Here is a 14,784-nt window from a genome sequence, read left to right as displayed (position 1 = left end):
ATGCTTTGCTGCCCTACTAAGCCACTCCCAAAGCCTGAATCGCTTTCACTTTCCCACCGTGAAGGAGTTAATTTTCATAAAATCAGTTCAGTTAGAGAACAGACACTACAATTAAAAACTGAAGGTGTGTGTTCAAAATGTGATTTAGCCGCTGAGGGAGAGTCACAGCACAAAACGCTGCAGGAGTCAGACATGCCTGATGAGATGAAAGAGCTGAGGTAAGAGCTCTCGAGGTAAACGCGTCCGCACTCACGGCAGTATTTCTCAGCGCGTGTTCAGTCTGGCGCGTTTTCAGTTCATGCCTTTGGAAGCTTTACTTTCATGGGAATTAATTTGAGAAGTTAAAACACTTACATTGCTCCTCCGGCCGCTGCGTTTCCATGAATGCCTGAGCCGAGCTGAGCTGTGAGTGTGATCTCCATCCCCCTCAAAAAAATGATTCAGGCCCTTCATAGATATGACACATTTAAATTATGTTCACTTTACTTAAAGGTGCCCTAGAATGAAAAATGTAATTAACCTTGCCATAGTGAAATAATAAGAGTTCAGCACATGGACATCACATACAGTGAGTCTCAAACACCATCGCCTCCTCCTTCTGATGTAAATCTCATGAATCCAAAACTCCACGGAAAAAAAAGTGCTTCTCAACATAAACCCAACCGTGACGCAAGCGTTGGGGATCATTTATATGCACGCCCCAACATTTGATCTGTCCAAACATGTTCATTATCAGGCGGAAATGGAGCGAATCATCAAAACAAGCTGCTCACACGGACACACTTCATGTTCAGGCTGTTCAGGAGACTTTTCTATCCTTCCCACAGATAAAAAATATCAACAGTCATGGCTGATGTTTATTATAATTAATCGGATACCACAACAATTGAATTCAAGATCGTTCGTTTGTTCGGCCCATTTCAAGCAAGCTTCGCTCAGCGTCTTGAACTGAAGAAAGGGGCGACGATATTCCTGCAAGCAAGTCATTTATCCACTTATTGACTGTTTAAACAATTTCTGATTAAATTGAAAGTTTCTTAGAGAGACCGCATTGTCTAAATAACCCAAGATGCTAGTACAGAAACAATAGGATACTCCAAGTACCATACCAGACTAAATAGTGTGTCTGATGACAAAGGGGAATATTATTTTATATTACAAAATACAACCGTAGATACTTTGCTTAGATCGTTCACTTGATCCTTCTAGTAAACGTCACCTTTTCCACCATATAAGTTAAACGATAGTCATTTGACAAGGCTATTCATGGTGTAAAAATATAAGTTATATATTCATATTTTTGAGAACTGAAGTCTGGTGTTTCCTCTGATGTGTTTGCCTATTTGTATTTCAGATTAGGCTACATCAGTCACTGCGTAACGTTAGCCTACATTGTGACTAACGTTATATAAACATGCAACATCGTTGACGAAAAAAGACAAGTCTAAAATATAGGCTGAACGACACTTTAAGCAGAACATCTCAAATGGAGATTAATAAAATGCAGCTTACTTGTTTATTGGTGTTTTCAGATCGTCCGTGCGAGAGAGAGAGCTTGCGGGCATATGGTTGCCAGATTGGACATGTTTAGATAAAAAACAGTGTATATGTGTCTCTTTTGACAGAAAGCTCGGTTTGGGGGATTTAATGACTGAAATCTGGCAACCGCACGAACACGAGCTCTTTCTCGCACGCAAATGATCTTAAAACACCAATAAACAAGTAAGCTGCATTTTATCAATCTCCATTTGAGATGTTCTGCTTAAAGTGTCCTTTAGTCGGTCTGTGTTCTGTCAGGACTTGTGAGCCGCTTCACTGAACTGCTGTGATCAGAGCCAATCAGAGCAGAGCTCAACATTAATATTCATGACTCTTCCAAATAAGGCAAAAACAGAGCAGTACATCCTAGGGACAATTTATAGGGTTGTAAATGGACCTGTACAACTGTATCTGGAAATGTTTTTTCCTTAAATAAGCCACATACCCTCTATGTAGATATCTGAGAACAATTTAACATATTGTTTCAAATCATTCTAGGGCACCTTTAATTGCATGAATTAGATTTTTATGAGTTGGGGCTACACAAATTTATTGGATGGAAAACCTGCCCTCAATTAAATTGAGTTTGTCCAATGAGTTATTTTGAGTGTGTGCGAGTTGAAAACATGCAGAAATAGCTGCCTCTGCTGGCTGTAGTCTTTAGCCTCTGGACAACAATTCCTCCGATGACGCAAATTGACGATATTTGTGTCATCGGAGGAATTTTCCCAGAAATTAAATGCATAAATCTCTCGTCTCAGGGGGATATGAGGGGGGAGCACGATCATTTGAATATACTCCAGGGTTTCTACTGACGCAAAGCCATATGCTAATCGCTGAAGTAACCCTTTAACAAACTAATGAATGAACAATACTTCTACGGCATTTATTAAGTTAATTGCAACCTTTACTAATAAATCATTGTATTTGTTAACTTAGTTAATGCATTAAACATAATATTAACAAGGATTAATAAATGTTTTATCTAATGCATGAACAAATGTGACCTCACCAACATATGTTGAGCTGTGTGAAAGAGCAGCCCCCTCTATAGCCAGATCTACACATGAACTATAGCAGAAGAGCAGACACTGATCTCAGAACAGTGCTGGAGCGGCTCCTCAGTGAAGCGTCCGACAGCAGACACTGATCTCAGAACAGTGCTGGAGCGGCTCCTCAGTGAAGCGTCCGACAGCAGACACTGATCTCAGAACAGTGCTGGAGCGGCTCCTCAGTGAAGCGTCAGACAGCAGACACTGATCTCAGAACAGTGCTGGAGCGGCTCCTCAGTGAAGCGTCCGACAGCAGACACTGATCTCAGAACAGTGCTGGAGCGGCCCCTCAGTGAAGCGTCCGACAGCAGACACTGATCTCAGAACAGTGCTGGAGCGGCTCCTCAGTGAAGCGTCAGACAGCAGACACTGATCTCAGAACAGTGCTGGAGCGGCTCCTCAGTGAAGCGTCCGACAGCAGACACTGATCTCAGAACAGTGCTGGAGCGGCTCCTCAGTGAAGCGTCCGACAGCAGACACTGATCTCAGAACAGTGCTGGAGCGGCCCCTCAGTGAAGCGTCCGACAGCAGACACTGATCTCAGAACAGTGCTGGAGCGGCTCCTCAGTGAAGCGTCCGACAGCAGACACTGATCTCAGAACAGTGCTGGAGCGGCTCCTCAGTGAAGCGTCCGACAGCAGACACTGATCTCAGAACAGTGCTGGAGCGGCTCCTCAGTGAAGCGTCCGACAGCAGACACTGATCTCAGAACAGTGCTGGAGCGGCTCCTCAGTGAAGCGTCCGACAGCAGACACTGATCTCAGAACAGTGCTGGAGCGGCTCCTCAGTGAAGCGTCCGACAGCAGACACTGATCTCAGAACAGTGCTGGAGCGGCTCCTCAGTGAAGCGTCCGACAGCAGACACTGATCTCAGAACAGTGCTGGAGCGGCCCCTCAGTGAAGCGTCCGACAGCAGACACTGATCTCAGAACAGTGCTGGAGCGGCTCCTCAGTGAAGCTGTCCGACAGCAGACACTGATCTCAGAACAGTGCTGGAGCGGCTCCTCAGTAAAGCTGTCCGACAGCAGACACTGATCTCAGAACAGTGCTGGAGCGGCTCCTCAGTGAAGCGTCCGACAGCAGACACTGATCTCAGAACAGTGCTGGAGCGGCTCCTCAGTGAAGCGTCCGACAGCAGACACTGATCTCAGAACAGTGCTGGAGCGGCTCCTCAGTGAAGCGTCAGACAGCAGACACTGATCTCAGAACAGTGCTGGAGCGGCTCCTCAGTGAAGCGTCCGACAGCAGACACTGATCTCAGAACAGTGCTGGAGCGGCTCCTCAGTGAAGCGTCAGACAGCAGACACTGATCTCAGAACAGTGCTGGAGCGGCTCCTCAGTGAAGCGTCCGACAGCAGACACTGATCTCAGAACAGTGCTGGAGCGGCCCCTCAGTGAAGCGTCCGACAGCAGACACTGATCTCAGAACAGTGCTGGAGCGGCTCCTCAGTGAAGCGTCAGACAGCAGACACTGATCTCAGAACAGTGCTGGAGCGGCTCCTCAGTGAAGCGTCCGACAGCAGACACTGATCTCAGAACAGTGCTGGAGCGGCTCCTCAGTGAAGCGTCCGACAGCAGACACTGATCTCAGAACAGTGCTGGAGCGGCCCCTCAGTGAAGCGTCCGACAGCAGACACTGATCTCAGAACAGTGCTGGAGCGGCCCCTCAGTGAAGCGTCCGACAGCAGACACTGATCTCAGAACAGTGCTGGAGCGGCTCCTCAGTGAAGCGTCCGACAGCAGACACTGATCTCAGAACAGTGCTGGAGCGGCTCCTCAGTGAAGCGTCCGACAGCAGACACTGATCTCAGAACAGTGCTGGAGCGGCTCCTCAGTGAAGCGTCCGACAGCAGACACTGATCTCAGAACAGTGCTGGAGCGGCTCCTCAGTGAAGCGTCCGACAGCAGACACTGATCTCAGAACAGTGCTGGAGCGGCTCCTCAGTGAAGCGTCCGACAGCAGACACTGATCTCAGAACAGTGCTGGAGCGGCCCCTCAGTGAAGCGTCCGACAGCAGACACTGATCTCAGAACAGTGCTGGAGCGGCTCCTCAGTGAAGCTGTCCGACAGCAGACACTGATCTCAGAACAGTGCTGGAGCGGCTCCTCAGTAAAGCTGTCCGACAGCAGACACTGATCTCAGAACAGTGCTGGAGCGGCTCCTCAGTGAAGCGTCCGACAGCAGACACTGATCTCAGAACAGTGCTGGAGCGGCTCCTCAGTGAAGCGTCCGACAGCAGACACTGATCTCAGAACAGTGCTGGAGCGGCTCCTCAGTGAAGCGTCAGACAGCAGACACTGATCTCAGAACAGTGCTGGAGCGGCTCCTCAGTGAAGCTGTCCGACAGCAGACACTGATCTCAGAACAGTGCTGGAGCGGCCCCTCAGTGAAGCTGTCCGACGGCAGACACTGATCTCAGAACAGTGCTGGAGCGGCTCCTCAGTGAAGCGTCCGACAGCAGACACTGATCTCAGAACAGTGCTGGAGCGGCTCCTCAGTGAAGCGTCCGACAGCAGACACTGATCTCAGAACAGTGCTGGAGCGGCCCCTCAGTGAAGCGTCCGACAGCAGACACTGATCTCAGAACAGTGCTGGAGCGGCTCCTCAGTGAAGCGTCCGACAGCAGACACTGATCTCAGAACAGTGCTGGAGCGGCTCCTCAGTGAAGCGTCCGACAGCAGACACTGATCTCAGAACAGTGCTGGAGCGGCTCCTCAGTGAAGCGTCCGACAGCAGACACTGATCTCAGAACAGTGCCGGAGCGGCTCCTCAGTGAAGCGTCCGACAGCAGACACTGATCTCAGAACAGTGCCGGAGCGGCTCCTCAGTGAAGCGTCCGACAGCAGACACTGATCTCAGAACAGTGCCGGAGCGGCTCCTCAGTGAAGCGTCCGACAGCAGACACTGATCTCAGAACAGTGCCGGAGCGGCTCCTCAGTGAAGCGTCCGACAGCAGACACTGATCTCAGAACAGTGCCGGAGCGGCTCCTCAGTGAAGCGTCCGACAGCAGACACTGATCTCAGAACAGTGCCGGAGCGGCTCCTCAGTGAAGCGTCCGACAGCAGACACTGATCTCAGAACAGTGCCGGAGCGGCTCCTCAGTGAAGCGTCCGACAGCAGACACTGATCTCAGAACAGTGCTGGAGCGGCTCCTCAGTGAAGCGTCCGACAGCAGACACTGATCTCAGAACAGTGCTGGAGCGGCTCCTCAGTGAAGCGTCCGACAGCAGACACTGATCTCAGAACAGTGCCGGAGCGGCTCCTCAGTGAAGCGTCCGACAGCAGACACTGATCTCAGAACAGTGCTGGAGCGGCTCCTCAGTGAAGCATCCGACAGCAGACACTGATCTCAGAACAGTGCTGGAGCGGCTCCTTAGTGAAGCGTCAGACAGCAGACACTGATCTCAGAACAGTGCCGGAGCGGCTCCTCAGTGAAGCGTCCGACAGCAGACACTGATCTCAGAACAGTGCCGGAGCGGCTCCTCAGTGAAGCATCCGACAGCAGACACTGATCTCAGAACAGTTGCTGATCTGTGTGTTCATGTCCTGAAGGATCAACATTGGCTTCATATAGAAGATCTACAAATAGCCCTGAAGGCTCGAAATTTGAAATTCAAATAAAAAAAATCTCTATTTAGTTTTTTTACATTTTTAAATATTTGTTTTATAATTTATTAATATTTTATTTATATATTATTTCCACATTTAAATTTAAAAAAATGTCAAACTTGGTCTCATTTTTAAATATATATTTCATTATTTATTAATGTTTTATTTATACATTATTTATTCATTGTTTTCGAATTTAATGAATTTTGAATTTTTACATTTAAATATTTTCATTATTTTTTATATAGATTATTTCTATATTGTTGTCAAGTTTACATGAAAAAATACATATCTTTTTTATGTTAAAACTAAAAAAAATTAAAATTTTAAAATTTTCTTTTAAATACATTTTTAGATTATTTATTAACACTCTATTTATATAATATTTCCATGTTTAAATCCCAGATTGGTCTTAGTTTTTTTATTAATAATTTGTTTTTTTATTTATTTATGATTTATTAATATATTATTTATATATTACTTCCATGTTTAAATTGGGAAAAAATCCCAAATTTTAAATGTATTTTTAAAAATGATTTATTAATATATTATTTAAATATTATTTCCAAGTTTAAATGGAAAAAAATCCCAGATCTTCAACTTGATTTTAGTCATTTTGACCCCTTGCTTGACTTAGTGGAACAAAGCCACACACACACACACACACACACACACACACACACACACACACACACACACACACACACACACACACACACACACACACACACACACACACACACACACACACACACACACACACACACACACACACACCGATAGGAAGCAATGCCTTCAGAACACACTCTTGTCCTGTATTGAGATGAAAGCTCGCCCCTCCGTCCCAGACCAGAGTAACTTTAGGGAGAAATGAGTGAGACTCGGTGCCAAGACATTCCGGCTCAGAGCGGGATTAGCTTCCATCAGATCCAGCAAACTCTCTCACACACACACACACACACACAGCAACAATGGCCACAGGAGGAGGGGCGGCTCTCAAAGGGCTCTAATTATACTCTTACATGCACTGAAAGAGAGGAATGCGTTTAGGCTGGACGGCTTTCTGAGGACAGTCACAATTTGCAATCTCAGAAATAACTTCAGCAGCGAGAGCCTCTCCAAAAACTCTTCATTTCCTGAGGAAGAGCCACTCCTCTTCACCTCACTCGCTCTCTCCAGCTTCTGTTCTCTTCTGAACAATAATGCACCTGCTTTGTGTCATATTTAAAACAGTTTATTAAAAAAAAAAAAAATCATGATCAAATTTAAACTCACAACCTCAAGATTTAAATGCATATAAACCCATAAACATCATTGAATATAAAATTAACGCAGATACTGTAACTTATCATATATGATAAGTTTTGATAAAGTTTTGGGAAGAAGAATCTGGGACTTTTTTTCATTTAAACTTGGAAAAATACATTAATAATATATTAATAAATCATAAATAAATAAACTATAATTAATAAATCATTTAAAAATGTCTTACACATGTACAAAAAAAAATCTAAGACCTTTTAAAGTATTTTTTATCTAAGAAATTAAAAGAAATATTCTAAATCTAATTAGTTTTTTCCCCCCAATTTGTAATAATATCTAAATTTAGAAAAATATTTAAAAATGTAAAAATCTTGAATGCTTTCTTTTCCTATTTCAATTTATATATTGAAAACAATATATATATATATATATATATATATATATATATATATATATATATATATATATATATATATATATATATATATATATATATATATATATATATATATATATATATAAATATTATATTATATACACTTTCTGTGTAAAATTCTGGGTAAAAAACAACCCAATGTTGGGTCAAATCTTAAGCAAATATTTATCCAACCGCAGTATTAAAAAAATCCAATCGCTGGGTTAGTCCATATTTGACCCAACATTGGGTTAAAATAACCAAGCATTTTTTAGAGTGTATAATTGGAAAATCTGTAATTTTCGTCCATTTAAACCTGACAATAATATATATATATATATATTTAAAACAATTCTAGGAACTAGTTAAAATCTGGGATTTTTTTAAAACTTGAAAACAATATATAAATAATATATTAATAAATAATTAGAAAAATAATCCACATTAATAAAGCCTCATATTTTTTATTCTTTCAAATGTCTATTTTTTAGAGATTTAAATCTCTCTCTCTCTCTCTCTCTCTCTCTCTCTCTCTCTATATATATATATATATATATATATATATATATATATATTTTTTTTATTATTATTATTATTATTTTATTTCTATTTTTTAAACTTGTATTATATCAATAAGACAAGCATAAAAGCGCGTCTGTAGCTGCAGAATGAGCAGCACAGCTGTCTTTAGTGAACACTGCTACTTACTGCCCCAGTGTGAGTTAGTCCTGAAGTACAGTACACTGCTGTTATCGCGAGACTGGACCATTAACAACCTGCTTGACACACACACACACGCGCGCGCGCAGCGCAGAGTGCTTCATGCGCACCAGACTCGAATCGCGCCGCGGAACAGAACCAGAGCCTCCAACATCTGGACTCACACCATGAGCGCGCGCGGCTCCATCTGAGGACGCGACGGTGAGTACGCGAGCGTTGATGTGGACCTGAGTGCGATGCGTTGTGTCCGCGCGCGTGGCCGCGTTTGATCCGCGACTTCACATCTGACGCGGAGTTTAGAATGTCGGCGTGCGAGTGTTTGGAACGTTGAGCGACGTGTGTAGCGCGGATTAAAAAGAATGGAGCGCGTAAAAGTTTGCGCTGTCCCGTTCCAGAGCGCGCTTTTAAAACAACAGCGCTTCTGAAACTTTAACATCCGCGCGACGCGTCACAATCACGATCGCGACGCGTTAAAGAGCGTGAAGTCTTGAGAAGTTTCGAGGTTTCTCCGAGGGAACATATGGCATAAAGACACAGCTGGAGATTTGAGGCTGATGTCAGAGCAGCTGACTCTACCAGATCACACACACACACACGCTCTTTCTCTCTCTCTCTCTCTCTCTCTCTCTCTCTCTCTCTCTCTCTCTCTCTCTCTCTCTCTCTCTCTCTCTCTCTCTCTCTCTCTCTCTCTCTCTCTCTCTGGCTGCGTTCAGTCTTCAGTTCTTTTCGCTGAGTTCATGGCGTGTTTTAGTGCGTAACTCGAGTTTTCCCGGTGTTTGGAGATGTTTTACTGAGGATCAACTGATGCACAAGAGGGTATGCTGATCATTTCATTGGCTAAAACAACAGGTCGCCTGTGTTTAACAGCTTTTAATTGTTAAATGCGTAGAGAACAGCAGACTTTACTCGTGTATGTGTGTGTGTGTGTGTGTGTGTGTGTGTGTGTGACCTGCGTTAGGAGTGATTTGAGGCTTGTTTTCTAACGCATCAGGTTGGGTCAGCTTTTGTTTGCCTGTTGTGAATGGCCACCCGGCGTTTATTTAACATCCAGTTTTTCCTGTTTTCCGGCAGGCATAAGAATGGAGTTCCCAGACCATAGCCGGCAGTTGCTGCAGTGCCTGAGTCAGCAGAGACGGCAAGGTTTCCTCTGCGACTGCACAGTTTTGGTCGGAGATTCCCGATTCCTGGTGCACCGGGCCGTCCTGGCCTCCTGCAGCATGTACTTCCATCTTTTCTACAGGGATCAGCCGGAGAAAAGGGACGTCGTGCAGCTAAATAGGGACATTGTGACGGCGCCGGCGTTCGGATCGCTGCTGGAGTTTATGTACGAAGGAAAGCTGGAGTTTGGCGGCGTTCCCGCCGAGGACATCCTAGCCGCCGCGAGCTTCCTCCACATGTACGACATTGTGAAAGTGTGCAAAGGGAAGCTGAAGGATAAGGAGGACAGGACGAACGGGCAGAAGGCGAGCGGTCATTTGGAGCTTGTAGGTGTCAATTATGTGTCAGCCGAGGCCTGTGTCCGAACAGCTGGAAAAACAAAAGCGGATGTCAGTAGTTCATCCGTGTCCCAAAGGTCCCAAAATGACACGGATCGCGCTCTGGATTTGTCTTTCAAGCCTCTGTCTGGACGAGACGCCTTCCACCCCTCCTGCGTTTCGGGACAGCTGGCCCTCGACAGCCAACAGCAGGGCAGCGAGCCACTTGTTAAAGACGAACATGACTTGCTGTCAGAGCAGGAGGACGCTGATCCGGTGAGCCCGGAGAGCCGGCGTTTTGGGAATAGCTCCGTGGTGACAGGGTTCACCGAACTCTTCCCCGAAAACAAGGCGGATGATGACCTGATGGAGGAGGAGGAGGGGTTACGAGTGCGCCCGGATCGCACGCTCGGGGACAGCGAGGGCGAAGACGAGGACGATCTGGCATCCTCGGACATCTCCACATCCAGCGGGATTCTTCTCCCCGCCGGGAGGACAGCGTGTGTGTGTGTGTCCGCTGTGCAGCAAGGTTTTCCCGAGCCCGCACGTCCTCCAGATGCACATCAGCTCGCACTTCCGGGAGAAGGACGGCGTGCGTGCCAAACTCTCTCCAGACGGATCCGTGCCGACTTGCTCTCAGTGCGGGAAAACCTTCTCCTGCATGTACACGCTGAAGCGGCACGAGCGCACACACTCCGGAGAGAAGCCGTACACCTGCGGGCAATGCGGGAAAAGCTTCCAGTATTCCCACAATTTGAGCCGGCACGCCGTGGTGCACACGAGGGAAAAACCGCACGCGTGCAAGTGGTGCGAGCGGAGATTCACACAGTCCGGAGATCTGTACCGGCACATACGCAAGTTCCACTGCGGCCTCGTCAAAACCCTGGCCATCGGATAGCCGGAGACCAGCCGGAGACCAGCCGGAGACCAGCCGGAGACCAGCCAGAGTCATGCCGAATAATCATCATCATCGCCGGTGTTTGGCAGAAAATGTCGTTATTGTAGCGTTTGTGTCTCACTCGCTCTAAAAAAGGCATATTTTCAGGTCAAATTATGGACAATTGTTAAAAAATTTCTTTACTTTTAAAATATGCATTTCTTAGAGTATATACACACACACACACACACACACACACACACACAACCGGAGATGAGCCGGATTCATAACACACATTAATCCTCATCTCCGGTGTTTTGCGATTGACAGAAAATGTCTTTATTGACACGTTTGTGTCTCCAGCAATCAACTGTTTGATGCACTTGGGACTTTGACATCTCATTTATAAATCCACGTGTGTGTGTGTGTGTGTGTGTGTGTGTGTGTGTGTGTGTGTGTGTGTGTGTGTGTGTGTGTGTGTGTGTGTGTGAACATGCAATGCACTGATCAAGTTGTGCAGCTCCGTCCAGATGATTTGGTTTAATTTCTGCTGTAATTCATGACAAATTACTTGACCATATTTAAGTTGTTATAAGATGTACTGTATGGTTGATGATTTCATGGGTTTGTGCATAAACACACACACACACACACACACACACACACACACACACACACACACACACACTAAAAAAGGCATATTTTCAGGTCAAATATGGACAAAAATTTACTTTATTTTTAAAATATGCATTTGTAGAGTATACACACTCAAACTCACACACACACACGTTCGCTTGCTCGCTCACACACACACACTCTGTCACACACACACACACACACACACACACACACACACACACACACACACACATTCTCACACACACACACACACACACACACACTCTCTCACATACTCTAACTCACACACACACGCCCTCTCTCACATACTGTTTTTTACACTCTCTCTCACACACACACGCACACACACACACACTCTCTCTCTCACATACTCTAACTCACACACACACACACGCCCTCTCTCACATACTCTGTTTTTACACTCTCTCTCACACACACACTCACAGACACTTTTTGACACACATATATGCACACACAAAATACACACTCTTGCACATACTCTCTCTCTCTCTCTCTCTCTCTCACACACACACACACAGACACACACACATGCACAGACACTTTTTCACACACAAAACACATACTCTTGCAAAAACACTCTCTCGCTCACTCACTCACTCACTCACTCACTCACTCACACACACACACACACACACAGCTGTTAACAGGAGTTGTGTGCTCTCTCCGTCTCCTGAAGGGCTCGTTCTGCACTCTGACGGTCCGCGTCGGTGTGAGCCCAGAGATGTTGAATTGTGTCCTCATGAGGGTTTGATGAAGAAATGAAGGACTAGTTGAGTTTATACTAATATCTGAAGATCGTTCTGTGCTTCTCTAACATCTGCTGGTTTAATTAGTTATGTCAGAAATATGGTCGACGCGCTGCTGGCCGAATGTTTATTCAGTAACAATAACTCGCACTAAAATAATGAAACTCCTCGTCCTGCTGTACGTTGGGTCGCTCCTGATACACTTGATTAGTTATTTATTGGTTCAGGGTTTGCTCTAGAGTTGTAGGACTGTAAGATATAACGGGATAATCCATCAGTTGCTGATTTCCTCGAGCACTTCACATAAAACACTCATATAACGTAGGCTGCTATTTCTAACTGTGTATTTATTGTAAATATGTATTTTATTTATCAAATCCTTGTCACATTTCGTTTAGAGTACAGTAGGGCTGAACATTTCTGTTGGTTCATAAGCACAAACACAAGATGAAGATTAATAATCTACCTGAAAAAGAATCGACTGTCCTGCATATTAAATATATGCATATTTTGCCTTGTTTTCTCACACTGGACCGCGTCTCGATTTAACTGCACAAAATTATTTCTGATAAATAATAATATCATGCAAAATTGTTACACTGGAGTCGTGTCTGGTGATTGAGATGATTTCAGTGAACTTTTTTTCTTTCAGTTTATGCACTCTAAAAAATGTTGGGTTGTTTTAACCCAATGTTGGGTCAAATATGGACTAACCCAGCGATTGGGTCGTTTTAACCGTAGAAGTGGCACTAATGAAAAAATGGTATGGTACACTCTAAAAAATGCTGGGTTATTTTAACCCAGCGATTGGGTTGTTTTAATCCTGCGGTTGGGTTAAATATTTGCTTAAGACAACCCAATTGCTGGGTTAGTCCATATTTGACCCAACATTGGGTTGTTTTTTACCCAGATTTTTTTAGGGTGTGATGCATTTCATTTTTTTTTTAAACTAATCAAATAAAAAAGTTATTACCTTATTTTTTTAAGTACAGTCAACTTGGATGTTTAAGTCATTTCAACTTAAAAATGGCATGTTCAATCTTTTTTTTACAGTGAATCAATCAAATGTGAAATATTAATACTTTCACATTTAATAGCTCTTTAATTTTTATAGCAGCTGTCTAACATCGTATTAAAAAACAAATTAAAATGAAAACCAACTTCACAAAGTAATAAGCTAAAAACATGCAACTGACACAATCAATTACAAGATTGAACTCGTCTCAATGTCTTTTTTTTAAAGTTGAAATGACTTAAACATCTAAAAAATATTTTGAGTTTCTATTTATTGAACAAATTTCCTTCATTGTATCAACTCAAATTTTTAAGTTCAATAAACTCAACATTTTAAGGCAACCAGGTTACTTACTTTTTTAAGTTAAACCAACAAAAATCAACAATTTTATTTTTACTGTGTACAATCAATTACAAGATTGAACTCATCTCAATGTCTTTTTTTTAAAACGTTGAAACGACTTAAACATCTAAGTTGACTGTACTTAAAAATGTAAGGTAATGACTTTTTTGATTTGCAGTGAATACTCGAAGCTATTGAACCGTCAGCCGATATACGAATGCAATAATGAACTTGGGTCTGTTTCGCACTACTTTACTGTAATAATTCTGCAATTGTGCGTCAGATCTGTGTTTCTCACGGCTGTATATGTACATTAATACTGGATTATTGTCTTCTAAGGTTCAGACTGTGAAATTGTATAATCATAATACGTAATATTTATTTGGTTTGTTTCTTCTTGTGCGAAATTTTACTGTATCTGAGGATTTTTGACTTGTATGTACAATGAAAGATGATACTAAGTTCAGACTTTTTAATAGACTTTGTAGAAGTGCCATTAGATGTAATATAATTTTTTTGATAAACAGAAACATATTTTATAGGAAACAAAAGCTTGATTGTAAGTCCTTTAGTGAATGTAGATGACAATCTGTTTGATTTAATTTTGCTTGAATTTTTTGGTAATTTATTTTTGATTCGGTTTGTTTGTGTGTGTGTGCACTTGCTTTTCTTTCTTTCTTTCTTTCTTTCTTTCTTTCTTTCTTTCTTTCTTTCTTTCTTGTTTTGTTTCTTCTTCTTCGGACACATTGGACTTTGGTGCCGGTTTGTTTGTGCTGTGAAAATGTGACAATCTCTATCTAGATCTTTATTTAGCTTAAGCGTAGATTAAACAACATTTTCTGTGGAATTATTGCGTTTGTCTTTTTTATTATTATTAAATTATGCTCAAGTGACAAGATTTAGAAACAAAAAATCAACTCTGCTCAATTATTTCATTGCTCTTTATGATTTTTTTTAAACCCCATGTCGCTCTTAGAAAAAATATTCAATGACGTTTCATATAAAAAATTATATGATAGAAAGGAGAAGGTCTTAAATGATTGCATTATACTTTCACATGTAAGTTATT

At 43.2% G+C, this 14,784-nt stretch overlaps 1 protein-coding gene across 1 annotated transcript; it reads left to right on the top strand.

Annotated features, from left to right (window-relative positions):
* Nucleotides 1-8,555: 8,555 nt before the first annotated feature.
* Nucleotides 8,556-14,562, top strand: zbtb42 (zinc finger and BTB domain containing 42). The gene is given in 3 exon segments (XM_067454869.1): nucleotides 8,556-8,801; nucleotides 9,672-10,564; nucleotides 10,566-14,562. Coding segments are annotated over 2 exon segments (1,293 nt in total). The 5' UTR covers nucleotides 8,556-8,801; nucleotides 9,672-9,679; the 3' UTR covers nucleotides 10,974-14,562.
* The last annotated feature ends 222 nt before the right edge of the window (nucleotides 14,563-14,784 follow it).

This window comes from Pseudorasbora parva, chromosome 10 (assembly GCF_024679245.1).
Source record: "Pseudorasbora parva isolate DD20220531a chromosome 10, ASM2467924v1, whole genome shotgun sequence".
NCBI lineage: Eukaryota > Metazoa > Chordata > Actinopteri > Cypriniformes > Gobionidae > Pseudorasbora > Pseudorasbora parva.
This window is presented reverse-complemented; position numbering and strand designations above follow the sequence as displayed.